Source organism: Phycodurus eques, chromosome 4 (genome assembly GCF_024500275.1).
Source record: "Phycodurus eques isolate BA_2022a chromosome 4, UOR_Pequ_1.1, whole genome shotgun sequence".
Lineage (NCBI taxonomy): Eukaryota > Metazoa > Chordata > Actinopteri > Syngnathiformes > Syngnathidae > Phycodurus > Phycodurus eques.
In genome coordinates, this window is record NC_084528.1 from 1,705,431 (window position 1) to 1,731,669 (window position 26,239).

The following is a 26,239-nucleotide window of genomic DNA, read 5'->3' on the forward strand; positions in this document are numbered from 1 at the left end:
AAGAAATGGACAGCACCAGAGTTAAAGGTGTCACAGCAAAGGGTCTAAATACTTATGGCTGTGTGATATTTCAGTTTTTCTTTTTCAATAAATCTGCAAAAATTTCAACAATTCAGTTTTGTTTTTCTGTCAATATGGGGTGCTCTGGCGGCATGGTGGACGACTGGTTAGAGCGTCTGCCTTACAGTTCTCGGGACCGGGGTTCAATCCCCGGCCCCGCCTGTGTGGACTTTGCATGTTCTCCCCATCCTTGCGTGGGTTTTCTCCAGGCACTACGGTTTCCTCCCACATCCCAAAAACATGTATGGTAGGTTAATTGAAGTCTCTAAATTGTCCCTAGGTGTGAATGTGAGTGGTTGTTTGCTTATGTGTGCCCTGCGATTGGCTGGCAACCAGTTCAGGGTGTACCCCACCTCCTGCCCGATGATAGCTGGGATAGGCTCCAGCATGCCCGCGACCCAAGTGAGGAGAAGCGGCTCAGAAAATGAATGGATGGATGGATGGGGTGCTCTGTGTACATTAATGAGGAAAAAAATAACTTAAAAGATTTTAGCAAATGGCTGCAATACAAAACAGAGTGAAAAATTTAAGAGCGTCTGAATACTTTCCGTACCCACTGCATATCGTCACTGTCAAGCGGAATCCTCGCACCTCCAAAATGACAACTTTTCAGGAAATCCAAAAAACGGCATCTCATCTCTCAGTTTCCAAACACTGCTTTCTTCAAATTGGTATTATACCTCATAAGCTAGTGGTACCATATGCCATTGCACATCCACATCAACACAGTAGCACCCCAAAAGTGTTTAATCGCTTGTTTATATGCTTAAAAAAATGCTGATTTGTTACACTATATATGGTACGAAGAAAACGCCAACTAGCCATGTCCATCAATGTCCGCGGTCACATGATGCCACTGACCGTACAAAAAGTCTTTAACTTCACAAAAGCAAATGCATATGTTACTTCATCTTCCCAAATTTTCTTTCAAAGGTCTTAGAACCCTGAACAATGCAATAAATACAGAGAGCTGACTAAACCGACCACCACCACCACATGATTTTTTTCCCCATTTTGTTCTTTTTTTCACTAACAGAATACACGCGCCATCGACTGTTGTTGTCGTGGCCGAGGTAACGAGTGTATCCGGTCGTGTTTGAGTTGACAAGATAAAGAGGGGACAGACCAATAGTAGACATTTTTGAAGAAACCAAGAACATGTACTAGTACAAGGAAAGCTGCTCATCATTCTCTCGCTGACATTAGCAAGCTGGTGTGTCAGTTGGGCAGGTTTTATGTGGGTGGACCAAAATCTGTCTGAAAATCAAATATGTCATCAGAAAACGAGCCTAAAATGACTACTGAGTTTATTTCAGGGTGATTTTTTTTCTGCACACATATTTTTTTAGTCCATAACTATAGAACAAGTGCCAATATTTGCACCATTAGATTGGTCCTTTAATCCAGCATCTTGGTAATGGAAGTCCTGTCTCCATGAGTGAAAACGCAAACAATGCACGTTTTTTAGACTCTACTACAAATTTTGATCCTTAGAGTATTTTGACAAAAGCATGTCACAGACATGTTAAGACATTTGGAAACTGTTTTAAATTGTAAAAGAAAAATGTCTCTTTTAAGGTTTAATTTCTTTCATTACACAAGCATTTTCAACCACAAATATTACGTTGAATCAACATACCCAAACAAAGGATCTGGTGGTATAACCCATGAGGTAGTTTTTGCAAAATCAGAAGCCTTAAGATAATTTCTGGAAAAAAAACTCATAAAAAATATTGCAAATCAAGGAAATTGAGATTCTTTCATGTTGGCTAAAACTGAGTGACAATGGATTATCACACAAAATCTGTGACTGTGCTGATGCTGCATGTTTCTCAACAAATTTCCCTTCTTATCTTATTTTCTCCCAATATACCGGCATATCTCAATAAATTGGAATATGGTAGAAAAGTCCATTTATTTCAGTACCCGTACATTACATACAGTACATTCAATAAACAAATTCCTGCCAAATTTCTACATTAAAAAGATCATTTTCATTGTTTTGTGACTGTTCGTTACATAATATTCTAGTTTCTCGAGATGGTGAATTTTGGGTTTATAAAAACTGTACGTATATATGAAATAAAATCATTAAATATTTCACTCTGAGTCTCTCTAGAGTCTCTCTAGAATGAGTTTCACTTTTTTTTAATTGAACTACCTCACTAAAATGTGCTTTTTACACTATTCTAATTTGAGATGCACCTGTATCTATTATCACATAATTGCGGTATGGTAATATTACATATAACATGGACAAAATATCACAATATCAAGTTTACTTTGGGATTGTCACCCTGAACTACAAAGAAGAATATTGTTTACCTCTTACACACCCATAAGCAGCTAGTACCTTCCCCTACATTAGGATTGGCAAAGTGAGGATGTGGATTGCAAACAAAATGGGTTGCAGCTAATTTATATTCGTAATCCCTTGGCAGCTGATTTAAAACATAATAAAGACAGATCAACATCAATAAATTACACTTTTCGCATTAAAGCCGGGTCTCAGGTTCTTAACTTATCAAGTGTAAGTGGGAAAGTGCTTTCAGTATTTTTACAGTGCTACAGTTTCTAGTAATTATTGATAGAGGTTAATTATACAGGAAAAGCAGCCTTCTTTAACTGAATGTTTCGCCCTTATTTTCCTGTAAACGAAATTACTGTAAAGGAAAGAATATAGTGTATGTCAAACGCACATTACGCCATGGACTAAAGTGCTTCCCCACTTCGAGCCAGCCAAATGAAACATCTTTCACTGGCGCATGCTTCGACCAAATTAGTGGCCATTAACGCCGAAGAGGACAAAGATAGTGCCACGTGACCAAAACAAGCGAAGACTGATTTTTCGGCCACACAGGACAATCGCTCTCCTTTGATGAGCCTTTTCACACTGCACTTGCTCAGTAAGAAAACTGCCAACTGGTGCAGCTAATGCAGATGCCCATATTAGGAAGTGCAGGCGTAGCACTAGCAGTCAACAAGGAGTTGGGAGGGATTCCCCGCTGAGTAGACCTCAACTAGGCAATATGTAATGTATTTGAGCCCAACTTTTCCTATTTTTAGGAAGAGGAGGAGGTGACACAGGAGCAAAAAGGGAATGGATATATCCATCCATCCATCCATTTTCTTTTTACCGCTTATCCTCACTTGGGTCACGGGCTGCTTGGAGCTGATCCCAGCTATATTCGGGCGAGAGACACCCTGAACCGGTCGCCAGCCAATCGCAGTACACATAGAAACAAACAACCATTCAAACTCACATTCACACCTACGAGCAATTTGAGTCTTCAATCAACCTACCGTGCATGTTTATGGGATGTGGGAGGAAACTGGAGTGCCCGGAGAAAACCCACCCAGGCACAGTGAGAAAAAAAACAAACTCCACACAGGCGGGGCCGGGATTTGAACCCCAGCCCCGAGAACTATGAGGCGGATGTGCTAACCAGTCGCCCACCATGCCGGCGGATTGGATATGTCCCATACTAATTTCACGGCAGGATCTCGGAGCTTAAGTTTAGCGCAGGGTTCCTACGCAAGTATGGAAAGTATGGAATTTGATTTAATACATTTTCAGGTCTGGAAAAGTATGGAAAATGGAAACTATTGTTTGGAAAAATATTCATGTTTCCAAGACTGTTACAACAGCTCTATTTTCTAAAATCAAATGAATTTGTAAAAAAAATATTTATAGATTGAGCCGTGTTTTTATCAGGCTCTTGGAAGCGCAGCTACGTTTGTGTGGGAACACATAGTATTATACCATGGCTCCGAAAATTTCATCAGCCTAATGTACACGTTCTGAACATTTCAAGTCGTTCCTGTCAAAAAAATAATTACATTGTTCCAGGGCTGCACGATTATGGCCAAAATAATTATCAGGATTATTTTGATCAATACTGCAATCACGATTACTTATCACGATTATGCCTCATGTTCGGGAAAAATCTTTATTTTTACTGCACTACTTTTCAACAAACAATATGTACAGTTTTCAGTGCAAAATGAAAAAAAATGAATAAATAAGAATATCCATCCATCCATTCATTTTCCATACCGCTTTATCCTCAAAAGGGCTGCGGGCGTGCTGGAGCCTATCCCAGCTATCTCCGGGCGAGAGGCGGGGTACACCCTGAACTGGTCGCCAGCCAATCGCAGTAAAATAAGAATAAATGAGAGATAATAATAAAAAGAAAGAAATGTACCCCAAAAAAAATCTCTCTCTCTCTATATATATATATGCTATTACAAAGTACAATGACAAATTGCAATTTAATGGAAGCAAATACAGTTTATGCATAGAAGGCAACGTGCTGAGAGGGCCAACTTCAAAATAAAACCTTCATACATTACTACATTGGACATCAATGCTATTTTAGGGTTTTACCTTGAAGTTCGAGGTGCCGGCGCTTAATGAAGCCTTCACCACACGTTCACCCCACTGGCAGCTGGCTGACGAGGTTGTGGGCACTGCTGCATACGATGCACTTTTCATATGCATCAAGTGCCCGCGTTTTAAATGTATAAAAAAAAAATCACAGATGATCCGGCTCATTTTATCGTGGCAGCCAAAATCGCGATCACGATTAAAATCTGATCAATTGTGCAGCCCTACATTGTTACAAATTAATGAGCAGCACCAGTGCGAGGGGGGCAGTATTTGGACAGCCACCGATTGTCCAAGTTATCCCACTTAAAAAGACGAAAGACGTCCGTAATTTTAATCACAGGTACACTCCAACTGTGAAAGACTAACTATGAAAACAAATACAGGAAATAACATTTTATGATTTTTAAACAATGTATTTGTAAATTTGTGCGGTAAATAAATATTCAGACAATCAATAGGTTTAGTTCAATACTTTTTAATAAAACCTTTGCTTGCAATTACCGAGGTCAAATGTTTCCTGTCGTGGTTGACTGTTTGCACACAATCTAGGAGGTATTTTGGCTGAATTTTCCATGCAGATCTCTCATGTTTTGGGGCTGTCGTATGGACTTTCAACTCCCTTTACGGATTTTCTATTGGGTTGAGGTCTGGGGACTGGTTAGGCCACTCTAGGATCTTCAAATACTTCTTAAGGGGCCACTCTTTAGTTGCCTAGGCTGCGTGTTTGGGGTCATTGTCATGCTGGAAAACCCAGCCACGTTCCATCTTCAATGCTCCTATGGAGAAAAGGTTATTATCCAAAATCAAACACTATACATGGCTCCATTCATCCTCTCCTTAATATGGATCAGTTGTCCTGCCCCCTTTGCGGAAAAGCAGCCCCAAAGCATGATGTTTCTACCCCCATGATTCACAGTGGGTATGGTGTTCTTGGCATGGCACTCATCATTCTTCTTCCTCCAAACACGGCAAGTGACGTTTATAACAAAAAGTTCTATTTTGGTCTCATCTGACCACATGACATCTGGATCATCCAGATGGTCACTGGCACACTTTAGACTGGCCTGGACATGTACTGGCTTAAGCTGGGGGACCTTTCGGGCACTGCAGGAGTTGAATCCATGATGAAGTAGTGTGTTACTAATGGTAACCTTTGTAATTTTTAGTAAGTCAAACTCTGTGGCTACAAGTGCATAAATGATCTAACTGAACTACTCATTAAATCCATTACACTTTTGTCTTTACACAATCATAATAACCAGGAGTGCACATATCAATTTTGGTCATTGTTGCTTGGTGCTCTTTTTATTTTTCCATGACCCACTGACCTCACTGGATGTACTTATGTCCATTTGTAGACAAACGTCCTATCTGTTACTAACAAACAAATGAATACAAAATATTTTTGTTTGTTTAATGACCTGATAACTGGTTTTCTTTCCCCTTTTAGGTCTTTTAACATGTGTTTTACATTTTACTGAATTAGTCTTTTTCTGAGCCAGTTCACAGCTGGTGAACACCCAATTAATACATACTTGTAGCAATAGACATGGATTGAAACACATTGTATATTTTTTCATACCTTTCATTCTGTATATACATGTAATTATAGATACTTGTTTTATAATCCCATGAGGAAATTTTAATGTTATTTATTTTAAATTTTTGGCAAAAGGGCAAGACCGTGACTGTGGCAGCACACACTGCCATTAGCTACGATGATGAGGAGGAAGATGATAGGGTGAGGGGCAGTATGGGACCACACGATCAGTTGATTTGGTGTAGTTTTGTAAGGCAGCGGTCCCCGATCTTTTTTGCACCACGGTCCGTTTTAACGTAAATATTTTGAAGGACTGTTGTAACTGCTGTACAGCAAGACAGGGATGCCCATGCCCCACCGAGCCAACCGCGGCACGGCATCGTCGCCAGTCCCTGCATGCACTCAGGCACTGTCCCCGCTTGTGAGTGTCACTATTTGCAGAGAACAGAGAATGTACACCACAGGCTCACAGCTGAGCACAACTAAACTGAGAAAGTAATGAATCAGTTCATGATGTGATTCCACTCAATAAGCTCACTCAAAAGACTTGTTTGTTTGAACGAGTTGCTCTTCAACGACAACGCGACTCGAGCCGCCTCTAGCGCTGCCTTACCTTCCGAAAAAAAAAAAAAAAAAAAGGAAAAACAAAAATGCTTCATGGTACACAAAGGCACACTGATACAATCAAATCGGGTGCGCATTTAATATTTTTAGTGCGTATGAACACCTGCGCACCACTTATAAACAGCCCTGGTAATAACGGTAAAGACATGCAATAGTTCCGACCATTTCAAAAATTCATATATATTCATTCATATAACACTGCCAAGCAATGTTTTGACATCATTGTGTTTAGACACGATTAAAGCAATGTATTACCCACTATAATTTCCTTATCATAAACAATCTTCTATATTAGCAGTCTATTATTATGTTAGTCTCAAATGTGTGTTAAGTTATTGGGAGAGGGAGATCAAAAGCACACTTCAAGGACTCAATGAAATGGACATAAGCGGCTTGATTGTTGAAATTAGTTCACACTCGCTTGTCTGCTACTAGGTAGGTATTCACTCCCTTTGCGCAGAGGGAGTGAAGGAGGCTTGAGGTAACTCTATTAATTCTTCAGTTGTTGAGACCAAACAGGTCCAGCTGGACAGAGCCTGATTCAAAACGCATACAGTGTCTATCCTCATCAAACCCTGTTCACCCTTTACAACTTTCCCTCTGAACCCTTCTCAGCCTCTTCAGTCACTCTCCTTTATTCTCCTCTGCTGATCTGTCTCTCACATCTTGATATCTGTTATCTTTACATTCATCACTCACATCCATAAACACTTTTATTCCACCCTTTGCCAGCTGATTTCCACAATAAACCATTACATCTTCCCCAGCCACTCTTTATCTTCTTCCAACAATTGAATCTACCCAGACATCCATCCTTCCAGATATTCACAGACCATTTGCTCCCCTGTTCAAGTGCATCATATGGTTCCTAATCCCTTTTGAACCTCGGATTGCAGAGTCACAGAGACATTTCCCAGTGGAGGAAAAAAAGGAAAATGAAGCTATTATGTGCTTATGTTACTTTCTATACATATACCAACATCAAATGTAATATCCATCCATTTTGTATACCATTTACCCTGTGCATGGTTGCAAGGAGCTAGAGCTTATCCCAGGGGACTTTAGGCTGCCGCACACCAAGTGAAGTGGCCGAACCCGTCTGAACTGAATCGGTTGGCCACTGGTTGTGTTGCAATTCAAAAGTTGAATTGCCGGTGCACGCCGTTCCAACATCACAGATTACAGCCAATCAAAATGCAAATCATCTTCCACGCACGCTAAAAATACATTTGCCGGTTTTAAGCAAACGGGAGTTGAAGTGCCGCCCCCAAGCCATATAACTACAGTATATAAAATATCAAATACTGTTTCACAACAATACTTAACTACAACCCCAATTCCAATGAAGTTGGGATGTTGTGTTAAACATAAATAAAAACAGAATACAATGATTTGCAAATCATGTTCAACCTATATTTAATCAAAAACACTATAAAGACAAGATATTTAATGTTCAAACTGATAAACTTTATTGTTTTTAGCAAATAATCATTAACTTAAAATTTCATGGCTGCAACACGTTCCAAAAAAGCTGGGACAGGGTCATGTTTACCACTGTGTTACATCACCTTTTCTTTTAACAACATTCAATAAACGTTTGGGAGCTGAGGACACTAATTGTTGAAGCTTTGGAGGTGGAATTCTTTCCCATTCTTGCTTGATTTACAGCTTCAGCTGTTCAACAGTCCGGGGTCTCCATTGTCGTATTTTACGCTTCATAATGCGCCACACATTTTCAATGGGAGACAGGTCTCGATTGCATGCAGGCCAGTCTAGTACCCGCACTCTTTTACTACGAAGCCACGCTGTTGTAACACGTGCAGAATGTGGTTTGGCATTGTCTTGCTGAAATAAGCAGGGGCGTCCATGAAAAAGACGTTGCTTGGATGGCAGCATATGTTTCTCCAAAACCTGTATGTACATTTCAGCATTAATGGTGCCCTCACAGAGGTGTAAGTTACCCATGCCATTGGCACTATCACAGCCCCATACCATCACAGATGGCTCTTTTCCTCTTTGGCCCGGAGGGCACGACGTCCCACAATTTCCAAAAACAATTTGAAATGTGGACTTTTCCACTTTGGATCTGTCCATCTTAGATGAACTCGCCCAGAGAAGCCAGCGCCGTTACTGCGTGTTGTTGATAAATGGCTTTTGCTTTGCATCGTAGAGCTTCAAGTTGCACTTACGGATGTAGCGCCGAATTGTATTTACTGACATTGGTTTTCTGAACTGTTTTTGAGCCCATGTGGCGATATCCTTTACACATCATAGTTTTTGATGTCAGTTTTTTGTCACAGGCATTCAATGTTGGTTTTCGGCCTTGCCGCTTACATGCAGTGATTTCTCCAGATTCTCTGAACCTTTTGATGATATTGTGGATCGTAGATGATGAAATCCCTAAATTCCTTGCAATTGTACGTTGAGGAACATTGTCCTTAAACTGTTCGACTATTTTCTCACACACTTGTTCACAAAGAGGTGAACCTCGCCCCATCTTTGCTTGTGAATGACTGAGCAATTCAGGGAAGCTCCTTTTCTACCCAATCATGGCACCCACCTGTTCCCAATTAGCCTGTTCAGCTGTGGGCTGTTCAAAATAGGTGTTTGATGAGCATTCCTCAACTTTCTCAGTCTTTTTTGGAACGTGTTACAGCCATAAAATTCTAAGTTAATGATTATTTGCTAAAAACAATGAAGTTGATCAGTTTGAACATTAAATATCTTGTCTTTGTAGTGTATTCAATTAAATATAGGTTGAACATGATTTGCAAATCATTGTATTGTTTTTATTTATGTTTAACACAACGTCCCAACTTCATTGGAATTGGGGTTGTATATTTATAATTTCTAAAGTGCCTGCGGATGAAAACATGAAGCTTGTGGCCAAAATGGTACATACTATGCTGTGTCTGTACCACGCTGAGTACGTTCAAATGAACTAGGAGCAAGCGAGACTCTTTTAAAATATCCACACCCTCGATTTTATTCGCACCCACCTTCACTCTCTTGAGCAACCCGCTTTTATGGTTTAATAAATGTGATAAAGTACAATATACTGGATGTACAGCATCAAACGCCTACACAGGCTCGCTATTCAGGGCATCCATATATCCAATTGTTCATTGTGCTTGGGTGAGTCAGCAATTCTTATTTTTTTGCGATGAACCGTCCAATCGGGTTCGACCGCTTCGCAAAGTTTGCGGCAGGCCTTTGGGAAAATGCCACCAGTCAAACACAGGAAACATACGGAGACAGACAACCATTCAAACTCATATTCACACCGTCACTGTGTGAGAAGTGGGAACTACACCAACGCTACCTGCACGGAAGTCAGGCGAGTAAAACACTATACTGTCCACTGACAGTACACTGGGTGGAATTAAAAACAACAATCTAAAGCACCTTAAAGCCCAAACCTTTCTATTGAACTTTCTCAGGGCATGTACTCCATTGCAACTGGACTGGATTGGACTGAACAGTCCAGTTGCAATTGATTCAATGCCCTGAGAATCAAATGACCTGGATGAGTGAGAATATTCACAGGCATCTTTCTGTTGAACAATTTTACAATCAAAGAAATAGGTGATACGAAATTAGCTACTCTGGAGACAGACATGCATGATGTACTTTAACAGAAGATACCCACAGCAACATCTCTCCTGGCTTGGTTGGTTTCCCATGAATGGCTCAGTATCAGCCCATTATCAGCCTCAGGACAGAAAGACCGGGGGGTAGTGACGGTTCAAACGAAGAGGAGAACCAGAAAAATGTAACAACAGAAAAGAAAAAAAAGAGGTGGAGACAGTGAAGCCAAGACTCAACCCTCAGGCAATATTGCTGACAAAGGCAGGATAGGGATGTCAGGCTACATCCTGTCTGGAAAAGGGAGGCAGCATCAAGTAACCAACAATTAGACTTCAATCCACAGACCTTTATCCTATTCCATTTTCTAGTTCCCCTTCTATTGTCCTCTCTTGTCTTTGTTTACATCACCAGCTCCCCAATGACCCCCACCTCGCCATCCCCCATTCGCTGAACTATCCGATATCATCCTTTTATTCTGCTATATGTCTAGCTTTCTCCCAGAAGCTGATTGAGTGTCCCTGCTTGGACCGAACAGGCGCAAAATACTGTATGACCTTGCAAGGTCACAGAGCTCACTTCGACCAGATGAAATCGTAAACCATGCATAAAGGATTTTCTGATCCACTGTCTCCTTCTGACATATGCTAATTCCCCCAACTGCCCCAATCAATGTGATAAAATTACAGACACCCATTTTACAAATCACACAAATCCTTCGTGTTTTATTACTTGTGTGACATAGCTTGCATGTTGAGCTGAAATAGGTCCTGTTTCTCATTGTGACATCAGTAATGATAAAATTCAAATTTCAGCGAAATAATTTTTGACTCACCTTTTATTTTAGATTTTTTTCCAAATTCTCTTACTTTGTGTAAACATTTATCCAGGTAAACTCCATTGTAGTAACAGCTGTCGGCCTCACTGTGCTGTGGTGGTGGATGCCAGCACGAACATGGCATCTGCATTATGCCACATGGCCTGCTCGATGTGCTGGGGGCCAGGCAGTCCTCCAGCCACTGACACAACAACTGACAGGCTGCCATGCTGGGGTTATTTTTTCCAACAACCAGGTACTCCACTTTGAAATCACCACTGTCGCTTGTAGTGGTTTCACCTTTCTGATGAGGACCCCTTCTCATGTGAAAAAACTGCTTGTCAGCCTCTAGGAAGGCCATTGGGGAAGAGGTGTCGCACAGCCTCACAACTTCGTCAAAGCCATCAATTCCTAGGTAGGTGTGCGTGGTCTCCAGGAAGGAGTCATATTGGAAGATACGATGCTGTAATGGCATGCAGTCCTTAGTAGGTTTTGTTATCTTGATGAAGATGGTGTAGTGCCGTGGATCAGGATTCTGCAGGATCCAGGAGCAAGGAACAGTGGGGAATACTGATGATGACAGGAAGAAGCCAAATAAACGGCTTTGTACCAATGTAGAACAGGAGTTTGACTCTGACCCTGAAGGGGATGAGAGGCACCACTCTCCCATCAAGAGAATAGGAACAAAATACAGTATCACCACTCGAAGTGGGCAATTAGCAAACTGAAAAATAATGTTCGACATTGTTTTACAATAAACAAAAGGATATTCCAGATTGAATGATGACTTTTTTTGGAATTGTAGAGCAAACAGGTTTAAGAGATTAAAAAATGTGAGAAAAGTTTCCTCTCAAAGATCCATAAATTGGCAGATGGCTTCAGTTGTAGACCCAGAGTTTCCCAGCAACCTGTGAAATAAAAGAAACAACATGAATTAAATTTTCTACTGTTAAATGCGTATCCTGCTTATTTTTTTCTTAATGTACAATCATCTGGTACAAGTAGTGCTAGAATGGCTTGTAATTCTTTGATGTTGAAACCACTGATATTTGGAATCATCATAATCTTTTAGACAATATAAAAATTAATTTGATTACTTTTGTTGTCCAAAATACTCCAATTTTGATTGTATGATTTTGACTTTTTAACATAGTATCAGGCGGCACGGTGTTCTACTGGTCGGAGCGTCTGCCTCACAGTTCTGAGGACCGGGGTTCAGTGACCGGCCCAGCCTGTGTGGAGTTTGTATGTTCTCCCCGTGCCTGTGTGGGTTTTCTCCGGGCACTCCGGTTTCCTCCCACATCCCAAAAACATGCATGGTAGGTGAATTGACAACTCTAAATTGCCCGTAGGTGTGACTGTGCGTGCGAATGGTTGTTTGTTTGTATGTGCCCTGCGATTGGCTGGCAACCAGTTCAGGGTGTACCCCGCCTCCTGCCCGATGACAGCTGGGATAGGCTCCAGCACGCCCACGACCCCAGTGAGGAGAAGCCCCTCAGAAAATGGATGGATGGATGAACATAGTATCATCTGTCTTCTCCAGCATGTACTGTTAAAAGTATGTAGCTTAAAAAGCAATGAAATAAGTCATGTCATGTTTTTAACTTATCTCCATTGGCTGCCGTAAAGGTCACTGAAAAGACATACTTCCGCATGAGACCACACCGCCCCATTTTACTTTGTATTGGAGATGAGAGACAATACACAATACACTGAAGAGTAAAACAGATCATCGTGACTTTGATTTATGAACCATGTGTTCTCATCTTTCCACCTAATATCAAGCTACATGGTGAAATATCTACCCCCACTAAATATTATCTCACACTGCCTTTCAACCAGTAAAACCAATGAGAGATTCTAAATACATAAATATGTAAAATAGCAAATTATACAATACTATACTATACTATGCTACTATACTACAGAGTTTTCCAGATACAATTTATTTGTGGCGAGCCCGCCACAAATAAATTGTGGTCACCACAATTTTTTGGCCTTAGCTGCACGGAAATTGTGCCTCGATGTGCTCCTTTTGTGTGTCTGCTAATGATCCATACCACTGATTTCCTTTCTGATACGATACTGGAAATACAGTCCCTCAAATGACTTAAGTATCAAAACGATCTTCTGGTATCAGAGCCCTCGACATTTGAGACAGTATCGATCCTTCCCCACGTAAGTGAGGCTGCTCCAGCGGGCGTAAAATGGTGTCTCGTCACAGCATACTCTGTGCTGTTTTTGCTTGTATTTGTGTGTATTTTCGCTTGGCAAACGTCACTCCATGTTGGGAAAAGCCTATGTACAGTCGTCATGATCTTCTGAGTTTAAGACTGTGAAAAGACTATTACAGAAACGAACCAAAGCTACAGTTCCGAGCACAGCAAGTCCCCCTCACGCGTAACCCCCAACTCTGTTGACTCCTTTGTCCACAATTATCTAGTTTTAGAGTTATGTAAATTATCTTTGTGAAACAAATACAGATATACTGTATATGCAACTGTTAAGTCTCATATCCACCATTAATATGCAGAAAGACAGTGTAAGTGTCCCACTTCATACTGCCATGGAACTCATAAACCCACAAGTTAAGTTCTTCATTAAAATAATTTTTACAAAGTTCCAAGAAAAGTATTTAGTTGTAATTTTATGCACAGTTTTGAAAACAACTACATTGTTACAAAATGTCAAGTTCTGCTCGTTTGCTAACAAATAAACGTTTTATATTCAAATGTGTTCACTCATTGTTTTTTCCCCCATCACAGGGCTCAAGAATGCAACCTTTCTTTCAGCTTGTGTGATTAAAAATGTCATCTTGTCGCATTTACGGGAGTGCATGTTTTAATAGTTGAAAGTTGCCTTGTTTCCACTGCTATCTCCTCCTCCTACATGAGAGAGAAAGAGAGAGAGAGGTCCTGCAATGCCGTGTCAATCATTGCTATGAATTCCATTTTAGTTAAAAGCGACCTGCTGCAATATTGTTGGCTGCACTCTCGTACATGTGCACCACGCATGCAAGTCACAGACCGGCTCGTCCCCGTTGTGCCTGGCCAGTGACAACCACATACCTATATTGACGCTGGCTCACTACTTATTCATTTCAAATGACAACTGTGAGCCTTTAACTCATCTGGACTACTGGCGAGCTATCTGAGTCAAACAAATGATCAAATATATGTAAAACCTTATTTTTTTATATTTATTTTTTTATTTATTTAATATACCTGTTTTGTCTGCTGCTGCTTATTGTGGACAAATTTCTCGTTGACAGTAACATATTTTGCAAATATGATATCTCAAGTCACAGTCAATCAAAACTATCGTAAGCCAGAATCATGCTGTACCTCCTCACAAAAAATGGTGCGACCAAATCATGTGCTGGTGCGACCAACTGAAAAAGGTGGTCGCACCAGTGCTACTAGTGCAGAAGGTAGAGTAGAGCCCTACTTTAATACAAACCCCACATCCATCCATCCATTTTCTGAGCCGCCTCCACACTAGGGTCGCGGGCGTACTGGAGCCTATCCCAGCTATCATCGGGCAGGAGGCGGGGTACACCCTGAACTGGTTGCCAGCCAATCGCAGGGCACATACAAACAAACAACCATTCGCACGCACAGTCACACCTACGGGCAATTTAGAGTCTTCAATGAATGCATGTTGTCGGGATGTGGGAGGAAACCGGAGTGCCCGGAGAAAACCCACACAGGCACGGGGAGAACATGCAAACTCCACACAGGCGGGGCCGGGGATTTAACCCAGGTCCTCAGAACTGTGAGGCTGACGCTCTAACCAGTCGTCCACCATGCCGCCCAAACCCCACATGTATGCTGATATTAAGTTAAAATTATTCTGCTCTTGCGTTAATTTAAGTACAGCATTTATGCAGTCAAAAAAACAGAATAAATAGAATTAGACTTTACACCGATTTTATCGGGCTGATCGGTATCGGCCGATAATTAGAATTTTATGCTGATCGGCTTTAATGTCATAATTCGCCGAGCCAATCAATGACGTTATTGATCGGCTCCGCAAAAAACATTTACGCCGTGTTGCCGCGTGCACAGTATATTTGAATCCAAATGCTAGTTTATTTTTAAGCGTGTCTTTTGACATAGTATTGGAAATATCTGACAGCCAAGAAAGTTATTTATATTAAAAAAAAAAAAAAACATGTCGGCGGTGTGGAACAGACAACACGTCATGCCCGGATCAAACTACAAGACAAATTTGCTCTTTCACGATTGCACTATGTCAGACTACTGCAATAAAATCTTGTATTCCGATTCCACCGCATCCAGTTTTTTACGATTATTGGGCTATATCTTGTCAACTCAAATGAGACCGGATACACTCGTTACTGTGGTGACGACAACAAGAGTGGATTGCGCTGACTGACATATATTAAAATGGGGGGAAACGTGTGTTGGTGGTCACCGGTGCTCAGGACAGGAGAGGACGTTCGGTTAAGGATTGCTTGATGTATGTTCACGTACTTTAAATACGATACGGCTCGCAAAGCAGGCAATAAACTGTTATGTAGCCTAGCAAGCTAGTGGTATCACGAACGGTTGGATGTAAACATGCCGCCGTTCTGTCGTATCATGCTCTAAAGTTTCGGTGTGGGTGAAGTCATTTGAATTACAGTAAGTTAGCACCCATTATTTCTGTCACGTAATGTTGGTTTGACCTGACTGATTAGAATACACGATCTGACTAGAGCAGTGATTTCCAACCTTTATGGAGCCAAGGAACATATTTTACAATTGAAAAATCTCACGGCACACCAACAAACAATAATGTCACAAAATGTGGATACATTAATTACTGTATTTACTTCCTGCCATCTAATAGAAGACCATTCATTTGTTCTGTCTGTCACGATGCCTCACTGGCATAAATAGAGGGAAAAAGTTTATTTATTGTAAATATAATTTTTTTTAGCAATTAAGTGCACAAGTATATAAAGTAAATGAACAGGTCATTTGAAAAGACACATTCCTCCATCTTGTGATCGGATCGGTGATCGGTTACCGTTTTTTTTTTTTTTTAATTCGCTGATCGCTGATTGGCCCCAAAAATCCTGATCGTGTAAAGCCTACATAGAATACATGAAAACACATCCATGCCTGTTGTGATGCTATGCTTTTATCTAACCATGTTTCCATTATCTTCTAAAATTATCTAAAAGAGATGACCTGTTTAGTCAGCCACTCCTTGTTACAAACAAACTTCATATTCACAGTAAAATATTTTGCAGACATAACTTGAGTCACTGTCAATCTTAATTACAGTGGAGGAAATAATTATTTGATCACTCAGTGATTGTAAGTTCACCCACTGACAAAGACATGACAATAACATCATTGTAATGGTAGGTTTATGTTAACAGTGAGCGACAGAATATTTGAAAGAAAAGCCTGAAAATCACATTTGAAAAAGGATAACAATGTATTTGCATTTCATTGCATGAAATAAGTATTTGATCCCCTACCAACAAAAAAGAATTCTGGCTCCCACAGACTAGTCCTCTCACTTTAAGAAAGTACACCTAATCTAAACTCGTTGTATAAAGACACCTGTCCACAGAATCAATCAATCAGACACCACCATCTCAATCATGGGCAAGAACAAAGAACTTTCTAAGGCCATCAGGGACAAGATTGTAGACCTGCACAAGGATGGAATGGGCTACAAGACCACAGGCAAGAGGCTGGGTGAGAAGGACACAACTGTTGGTGCAATAATTAGAAAATGGAATAAACATAAAAGGACCGTCAAACTGCCTCGGTCTGGAGCTCCTCGCAAGATTTCACCTTGTGGGGTAACAATGGTCATGAGAAAGGATAGGCATCATCCCAGAACTACATGGGAGGACCTTGTTAATGATTCTAAGGCAGCTGGGACCGCAGTCACCAAGTAAAACACTGGTAACACACTATGCCAGTAATGGATTAAAATCCTGCAGGGCCTCCAAGGTCCCCCTGCTCAAGAAGGCATATGTACAGGCCCATCCAAAGTTTGCCATTGAACACCTGAATGATTCAGAGAATGATTGGGAGAAGGTGATGTGGTCAGATGAGACAAAAATCGAGCTGTTTGGAATCAATTTGACTCGCTGTGTTTGGAGGAAGAGGAATTCAGACTATGCCCCCAAGACCACCATTCCCACCGTCAAGCATGGAGGTGGAAGCAATATGCTTTTGAGGGTGTTTCGCTGCAAAAAAAACGTCAGTACTATAGTATGAAAATATCAATAAGAAAATAATCCTGATTATCGGTATTATCACTATATTGCTCAATGTAAATTATAAAAACTTCAAAATTCTTTATATAAAAAAAATGGTACAATTTGTTTTAATTTTGAAAAGAAAGATATAAAATCAGCAACCCTATTTTTTTTCATATTTGGACACTGACAATAGTGAGCAGCAAAAACCAAAATGAAGTTTCATTCATGCAAGAACGTAAAACAAATAAAATAAAATGATATTTGTATATATTTAATATTGGTGGGAGTCAATTAAAACATTGATCTTATTAATTAAAGGCTTTGTAATTAATTAATCACATTTTAATTAAGTAAAATTACTAAATTACAAAAAAAAACAAAGATCTCTCTCTCTGTCATGTCGCTCTCTCTCGCTTTCTCTCTCTCTCTGTCTCTTTCAAATTTGCTCGCCCCTAAAAAGGATCCAGCCAACCATTTTCTTATCCTCACTAGGGTCGCAGGCATGCTGGAGCCTATCCCAGCTAACTCTGAGCGAGAGGCAGGGTACACCCTGAAATGGTTGCCAGCCAATCGCAGGGCACACATAGACAAACAACAATTCGCACACAAATTCAAATTCACACCAATGGGCAATTTAGAGTCTTCAACTTCCATGCGTGATTTTGGGATGTGGAAGGACACCAGAGTACCTGGAGAAAACCCATGGAAACATGGGGCGAAAATGCAAACTCCACACAGGTGAGGCCGGATTTAAACCCAGAGGTTTAAACTGTGAGGCAGATGTGCTAACCAGTCAACCACCATGCCACCCCTAAAAAGGATTCGTGCAAAACAAATAACATTCCACTAAATACGGCAGTAAAATAGATTACAATTTGAAGTAGTAATACAAACCATTTGAAATGTGGTCCAGGTAACTATTAAACCATTCCATCACTATGTATGCTAAAATTACTCTTCAAGTTTAATGCATGTACAAATGAATAATTCATATGAATTTCAGAAAGTCATTTAATGCCTGGGTCAGACTCCAAGACAAATTTGGTGTTTCTCGAATGCACTATGTCAGACAACTGCCATAACATCTTACCGTATCTCGGGCAGACATTGGCAACACTACACGACATGTATTCCGATACTACCGTATCCCATCTTTTCTGATCACTGGGCTTTATCTTGTCAAATCAAACACTGTCTGAGAAGCGGAACCAGAAACTGTCGCCGGTCAACGCGACCGGATACACTCGTTACCATGGCTATGAGAGCAACGCGCCATGCCAATGTAGCCGTGGACCAATGGTTAAGATTGCCTGCCACCGTGGGGGATTCAGGTTCAAGTCCCCGACTGGATCATCCGCCAGCATCCCCGGACTCACGGCTGTGGTGTCCTTGAGCAAGACACTGATACCCCGAAATGCTCCCCGGGCGCTTCAGCTGCCCCCTGCTCCAGTGTGTTCCACTAACATGTGTATATGTACGTGTTCACTGTGATAAGTAAAATGCGGAGAACAAATTTCATGTCCATGCATGCATGTTCATGACAATGAAAGTGATTCTTCTTCTTCTTCGTATTGTGTATGGGAGGCAACCAAACAAACAAAATGAAAAGTGTGTGGTGGTGCTATGGAAGAGGACGTTTATTCAAGGAAGGCTTGATGTATGTTGACGTATTTTTAATATGATCCGACTCGCAAGCAGGCAACAAAACGTTATGCAGCTTACCAAGCTAGTGCTAGCACTAACGGTTGTACAGTAAACATGCCAGCATTCTGTAGAATCATGCTCTAAAGCATCAGTAAACATTGGTTTGTGCGCATGAAAAATTGTTGACAACAGCGACCATGTATGTTGACAACGCCAAGCACGGGGGGGCGAAGCGCCGGTCACAATATGCAATCATATTGCTTGATGTCGACGCGCTGTCGGAGAGTTGTCGTTGGTATATCACACTACATGGAAGATATCCCAAAAAATCAAACAGGCTAGACTTTTCATTTAAGCTTTGTAGGGCTATTGTAGGGCAAAATCGTTGGTCGTATATTATGTCACATTACAAGAAGTTTTGTCGTTCCCAAAAAATATGTTGGGCCCGATCTAGGAAATCGGCTGCAATAGCTAATAGCCAATATCAGGGCTAAAATCCTGTAGTCTGATCTTGCCATAAGTGGTTTACAAATGTGTTAAAGTTAAATTGAAGCTGTAAAGGTTAAACCGAGAAATATATTTAAGTATGTCTCATAATAATAATATACTTTTGTAATATATATAACCAATCTATACATAAAACACGATTAACATGTCTATCAACAACTGATAACATTTTACAAAATATTCAAGTAAGCCAAACCAAGATGAAGTTGCTGTCAATATAAGGAGTTGCTTGGACATGTCAAGTCTAAGTGAGAGAACTTGAGTGAAAGATAATATTCTGGAGAGCTCTTCTGTAGAATAGGAAACTAAAACAGCAGTAGATTATTCATTCCTTCCAGCCCATGAATAGAATAGCAACCAATTAAAAGAGCAAAGATGTTCCATTAGCCAAGGCGCATAGCTGCATCTGTGTTAAGTAGTAAGCATGCCAATCAAGCCTGCTCTGTGACCAAATCAATCCATTCAACACAAATCCAAATAATTAGAAATATAGACAAAGAAAGCACTGATGAAAAAATTAATAGTCACATGGAAAATTATTTCTCACTAATGATGAGAACAGCAGTTATTTTGACTCTACTGAATCAGTTCATTAAAAAGATTTGGTCAAAAGATTTGGTCAAGTGCTTCGTCACTCACTCAGTTCATGGTTCAGCCCTGAGGTTAACTCTGTAACACATTCACTTACTGAGGGACAGTGCTATCGCAGACAATAGTACAATAGTCATTCTGAAGAGAGGCAAAATTGCTTTTGAGTGGTTTACTATGCACTAAAATTAAAGCACGGGAACACTAATCCTCTTTCTTTTATATTGCTGAGTTTACTGAATATTGTAAGTTGGGAAGGCGGGAAGAAGAAAAAAACATTGTTGCACATTCTCAGGCATGCCCCAAGGACCCTGTCAATAGAATTATCACACAGACCCATAGTGTTCAATTAGTTAGAAAAAAATGTATGTTATACTTTACTTGAATGAAGTGTGAGATGCTTTACCCCTGCAGCATTTAACCCATTCCCTTTACTGCAGTAAGGATATTACAATATTTAACACATTTCCATGTTCATTAACGAACTAGTGTTGGTGCTTGTGTTAGTTGCAGTCATTTTCTACACATTTCACTTCATAGGCCATAGGTCATTTTCATTCCAAAACAATAACTATGCAACATTATACTGTCAGATTCTCTGAATTACTGTTACAGGTTAAATTATCCTGTAATAAAAAATACTTGAAATACTTTTAAAAGTAAGTATTTCTCTACTTTTCCTGGAGTCATATTTTGACTGAAGTAACATTCGATCACGAGTATCTTCAAATCAATTAATTGCTACATTGTGTATTATCATCAAAATATTTCCACGATATTGTATGCACACAACTTCTCCTTCTTAGTTCTCCCAGTATGATTGTGTTAGTATCAAGCTGTTGCTTTAATAAAAGTGTTTAAAAAAAATGTTGTGATGGTATTCTTCATACAAAACTGGTGAAGACCATATTCTTAAATTTTAAAAATACCCCACTTGCTTGTTAATCCATATAATACTGTATATATTTTATTTTAATGTTTACAATCTATCAATTCGCTTGAAATTCACCCATAACTCTCGGTCATATGGCTAACCAATATGTTGACAGGCTGTCTCCAGGTGTGTAACAACAGAAGGACATTTCATCCCTGTTGTTACAAACAATCATCAATATAGTGCCTAAAATTCACGAGAAACCTGAAGGGTTCACATGTCAGAAAGATGAATTATATTTCTGTGTGATAACCCTTGTTCACATGCCACCTGGGTGGTCTCTCTATGTCAATAAACAGACAAACATATATGTTTTGTAAATTGTCACATCAACTCCCTCCAAAGGCATGTCAGCGCATGCTTAGTCTTGACCTAATGTACCGATGTCACAATATTTAAACATTTATGTTCATGTTCATTAACAAATTAGGGCGAGGGATGAGATTCTCTGAATGAATGTTCCATTATACATTATAACAGAAAAAACTTGGAATACTTGAGTATTTTAAAAGTAAGTACTTTTGTACTTGACTATGCTTACCTGTAGTTGTAGCAGCATGTGGTTTTCGAATGTTGCTCAGCATAGACAAGGTCTAGCCACACGCTTGACTCAGGCTAAGGGATCCAACGAGTTTGCTCTGGACTTACATTTGGGACAAGGCTGTACCTCTCTGAGGCTGCGCTAGACAATGCTGACACACTACAAAACATATGAATTCCTTGTAGTAGAATGTAAATATGATGGCGCCTACCAGTGCGGTCGCCTCGGTAACGCGTTCTCTAGTATTGTATTTGTTTTTGTGTTTTTCGTCCGTCTTTGGAGACCTTACACGACTCACTTACACAAGGGGTGACCTGCTAACCATCAAGGAGGCTACTCCGGACTTTCTGTCAACAACTTTCGAAGATCCGCTCAGTTTTTTCCCCGAGTTACTCACCGGAGCGGCGTCCGCGGTTTTCGGCGCATGGAGACGGAAGCGGCGCCACAGAGGGAAGCGAGCCGGCATTCAGGTGAAACTCCGCAAGAGAGGACACAGATTGGCGTTCCAGTCGATCCACCTCGCGAATGTACGCTCCCTACCCAACAAAATGGACAAGCTTCATCTTCTGTTAAAGACCAGTAAAGACTTCAGACGTTCCGTGGCCATGTGCTTTACGGAGACCTGGCTTTGCGACGCTGTACCCGACGGCGCCGTCACTTCAACATTCATCGAGCTGACCTCGACATGGAATCATCAGGGAAAACGAAGGGCGGCGGGATATGCCTCCATATCAACGAAAAATGGTGTACGGACATCACGGTGCTCAGCACACACTGCAGCCCGCATTTGGAGTCGCTATTCTTAAACTGTAAACCATTCTAATCGCCACGTGAGTTCGCATCGTTCATACTGGCTGGAGTCTATATTACGCCTCAAGCTAACACGAACGCCGCATTGCTAACGCTCGCCGAACAAGTCAACGAAATTGAAAAAAAAACACCCGGACTCACCCCTCATTATTCTCGGGGACTTTAACAAAGCTAAACTCAACCACGAACTCCCTAAATACAGGCAGCACATCGACTGTCCTACCAGGGAAAATAATACTTTAGACCACTGCTACACTACGGTAAAAAACGCATACCATGCTATACCTCGTGCAGCCCTGGGCTCGTCTGATCACTGCTTAATTCACTTAATACCGACGTACAGGCAATAACTTAAATGTGCAAAGCCTACAGTGAAAACAGTCAAAAAGTGGACCAATGAAGCCAAGATGGAACTTCAAAGCTGCTAAGACTGCACAGACTGGAGTGTCTTTGAAAATTCAGCTGGCAGCCTGGATGAATATACGGACACTGTCACATCCTATATCAGTTTCTGTGAAGAGGTTTGTGTACCAACAAAATAATTTCGCACATTCAACAACAACAAGCCGTGGTTCACTGCTAAACTTAAGCAGCTTCGCCAAGCTAAGGAGGACGCATGTCAGAGCGGGGACAGGGCCCTGTATAATCAAGCTAGAAACCAGCTTACTAAAGAAATTAACATTGCAAAGAGGATCTATGCAGCAAAGTTGGAAAAACAGTTTAGCGCGAACGACTCAAAATCAGTCTGGCATGCATTCCAATCGCTGACTAATTACAAGCGACGATCCCCCCAAGCTGAGAACAATAGCACAGTAGCCAACGACTTGAATACCTTCTACTGCAGATTTGAAAAGGACAGTTTCAGACCACACACCCACCCGGCCGCACCCGCGACCACAACCACACCTCTGACTTCTGCGTTAACCATCCATGAACAGGATGTGAGACGCATCTTCAAACAACAGAAGATTAACAAAGCGGCAGGCCCGGACCATGTGTCCCCGCACCCGGCTGTCAAACTCCTGAATTTGCAGATGACACCACTGTCATCCGCCTCATCAAGGACGGTGACGAGTCTGCATATCGACAGGAAGTGGAGCGGATGGAGTTGTGGTGCGGCCGACACAACCTGGAGCTGAACACGGTCAAGACTGCAGAGATGATTGTGGACTTCAGGAGGCATCGTTCGCCACAGCTGCCCCTCATGCTGTCCAGCGGCCTTGTGTCAACCGTCGAGACCTTCAAGTTCCTGGGAATTACAGTCTCTCAGGACCTGAAGTGGGCGATCAACATCAACTCTGTCCTCAAAAAAGCCCAGCAGAGGATGTACTTCCAGCGGCTTCAGAGGAAGCACGGCCTGCCACAGGAGCTGCTGAGGCAGTTCTACACATCGGTTATCGAATCAGTCCTGTGTTCTTCCATCACAGTCTAGTATGGTACGGCTACAAAAAAGGACAAACTTCGACTGCAACGGACAATCAAAACTGCTGAAAATATTGTCGGTACACCCCTACCCACCCTTGAGGACTTTGCACAATGGTCATTTCACCGGACTATTGCTATATTAGTTATTCAAACTGCTCTAAGTGCGAGAGGATTATCATCTTTTTGCACAATTGTCAAAAAATAAATAAATAGAATTGTACCGGCATTACCAGATTAACTAGCAACCCTTTATTGCGCAGTGACTGTTTTTCTAAATGTCTTTTTTTTGTCTTTATGTCTCAAAAGTGTTCTCTGTCAATTGACTGTCTGTTGTCATACTTGACAACAGACAGTCAATTACCAGAGACAAATTCCTTTTTTTGGACATACTTGGAAAATAAAGATGATTCTGATTCTTATTCTGATTGTCAGATTAATGTGGAGTTATTAGCAGGCTGGAGTAAGTCCAAGTCATAAGTACTGTAAATTTCAAGTTTATGATGAAAGTAGGTGGAACGGTGGAGACTGGTTAGTACATCCGCCTCACAGTTCTGAGGACCTGGGTTCGAATCCGGCCTCGCCTGTGTGGAGTTTGCATGTTCTCCAGTGTCTGTATGTTTTCTCCAGGTTCTCCGGTTTCCTCCCACATCCCCACAACATGCATCGTAGGTTAATTGAAGACTATAAATCAGTGATTCCCACCCAGTGTGCCGTGACACATTAGTGTGCCATGAGCGCTTTTCAGGTGAGCCGTGGGAAATTATCAACTCTTTTCATCTATTTATGCAAGTGAGGCATAGTGACAGAGAGAACAAATGAATGGTCTTCTATTAGATGGGAGGAAGTACATACAGTAATTAATGTATCAACTTTTTGTGACATTTTTGTTTGTTGGTGTGCCGTGAGATTTTTCAATTGTAAAATATGTGCTTTGGCTCCATAAAGGTTGGAAATCACTGCTCTAAATTGTCGGTGGGTATGAATGCGAGTGCGAATGGTTGTTTGTTTATGCCCTGCGATTGGTCGGCAACCAGTCCAGGGTGTCCACCGCCTCCTGCCCGCAGTTAGCTGGGATAGGCTCCAGCATACCCGCGACCCTTGTGAGGATAAGCGGTGTAGCAAATGGATGGATGAAAGTATGTGTGTGTGCGCGTGTGTGTGCGTGTGCGTATGCGTGTGTCCTTAGCGAGAAAGAGAGAAGAGATTTTACACGTACAGACTATTGTCTGAGCCCTTATACATAAGCTTCCTCAATTCAAAGGCCTGCAACCTTCCCCCAGATACACACTTTACAGCCAATTCCAAGTTACTTCAAACACATACTAAGGCTAATTACGCCATTAACTAGATTTATTACAATTATTTATTTGTTTTATTATCAATATCAATAGCATGTTTCAAAACAAGTAGGTAAATACATCAATCCATCCATCCATCCATCCATTTTCAACACCGCTTATTCTGGTTAGGATCGCGGGCCGCCGGAGCCTATCCCAGCGGACTTCGGGCGAAAGGCGGACTACACCCTGAACTGGTCGCCAGTCAGTCGCAGGCCACATATAGACACAGACAACCATTCGTACTCACATTCACACCGTCACTGAGTGGGAACTGAACCCACGCTGCCCGCACCAAAGTCAGGCGAGTGTACTACTACACCATCAGTGACTGTAGGTAAACACAGTACTTATAAATAGTCTGGTTTGCCTTAACCTAAGTGGGACAGAGTCTCAAAACAGGGATAGGGCGATATGGTCAAAAAGTTGGATTGTGGGATGAATTTAATTTTCCTGATGTTTTCTATGAAAAATAAATAAAATAAAATAAAACTCAATCAGTATTCAACAGTTTGCCTTTAGTTTCCAACCCAGGTTGTAAAGCAACAAATGAGTGGTTGAATCCTCGTATTTATTAAGGCAATTAGTACACATATGCTGACTTACTAACATCCATTCTTCGAGGTTTCAAGGGTTTTAATAGTTTTTTAAAAAATCAGTATTTTATAATTGACAATTGCAAAAATACGACTTCCACGTTTCCTCCATCTCCTGAGTATTAACAACACATCTGTTAGATCACTGGCATTTAACAACAAATATTTATTTCATCATTCCAGGAATACAGATTCATTGTACTTTCTGTAATATGATTGTCACGAATCTGCTGACTTACTAAAGTCCACGATTGAAGTTTTTCAGAGATATTTCCACCTCAACTTTGAAAACAACAACAGTATTTTCTATTGTTTGTTTTTGACATACGTACAGCTATTGTACATTGTGTATGTGTATGCTCAGCTGCATTTTTCAGGGTACAACAATGTTCATAAACATTTGAAATATTAAGTCTTTAGGCATCACAGTTTTCGGTGTATTTTTGGTTTAAACTGTGAATACATTGATGCCCTGAGAGATGAATGACCAGACTTACAAGTCTTTCGAGATACGAATCGCTGTTCGACATATTTTACGGCATGACTTACGCGCAAAAAAATTACATATGATGACAGTGATTATGACAACAAGTGGTTTGGCAGATACTA

At 40.9% G+C, this 26,239-nt stretch overlaps 1 protein-coding gene across 5 annotated transcripts in view; it reads right to left on the minus strand.

Annotated features, from left to right (window-relative positions):
- The window catches only part of adgrb1a (adhesion G protein-coupled receptor B1a), a 326,613-nt gene extending 314,846 nt beyond the window's left edge, over window positions 1-11,767 (minus strand). For all 5 annotated transcript variants that reach the window (XM_061673608.1, XM_061673606.1, XM_061673607.1 and 2 more), the window contains exon 1: window positions 11,035-11,767. In XM_061673608.1, coding sequence (XP_061529592.1) covers window positions 11,035-11,761 — 727 coding nt within the window. In that variant the 5' untranslated portion in view covers window positions 11,762-11,767. The remainder of the gene's footprint in view (window positions 1-11,034) is intronic.
- Window positions 11,768-26,239: the final 14,472 nt, after the last annotated feature.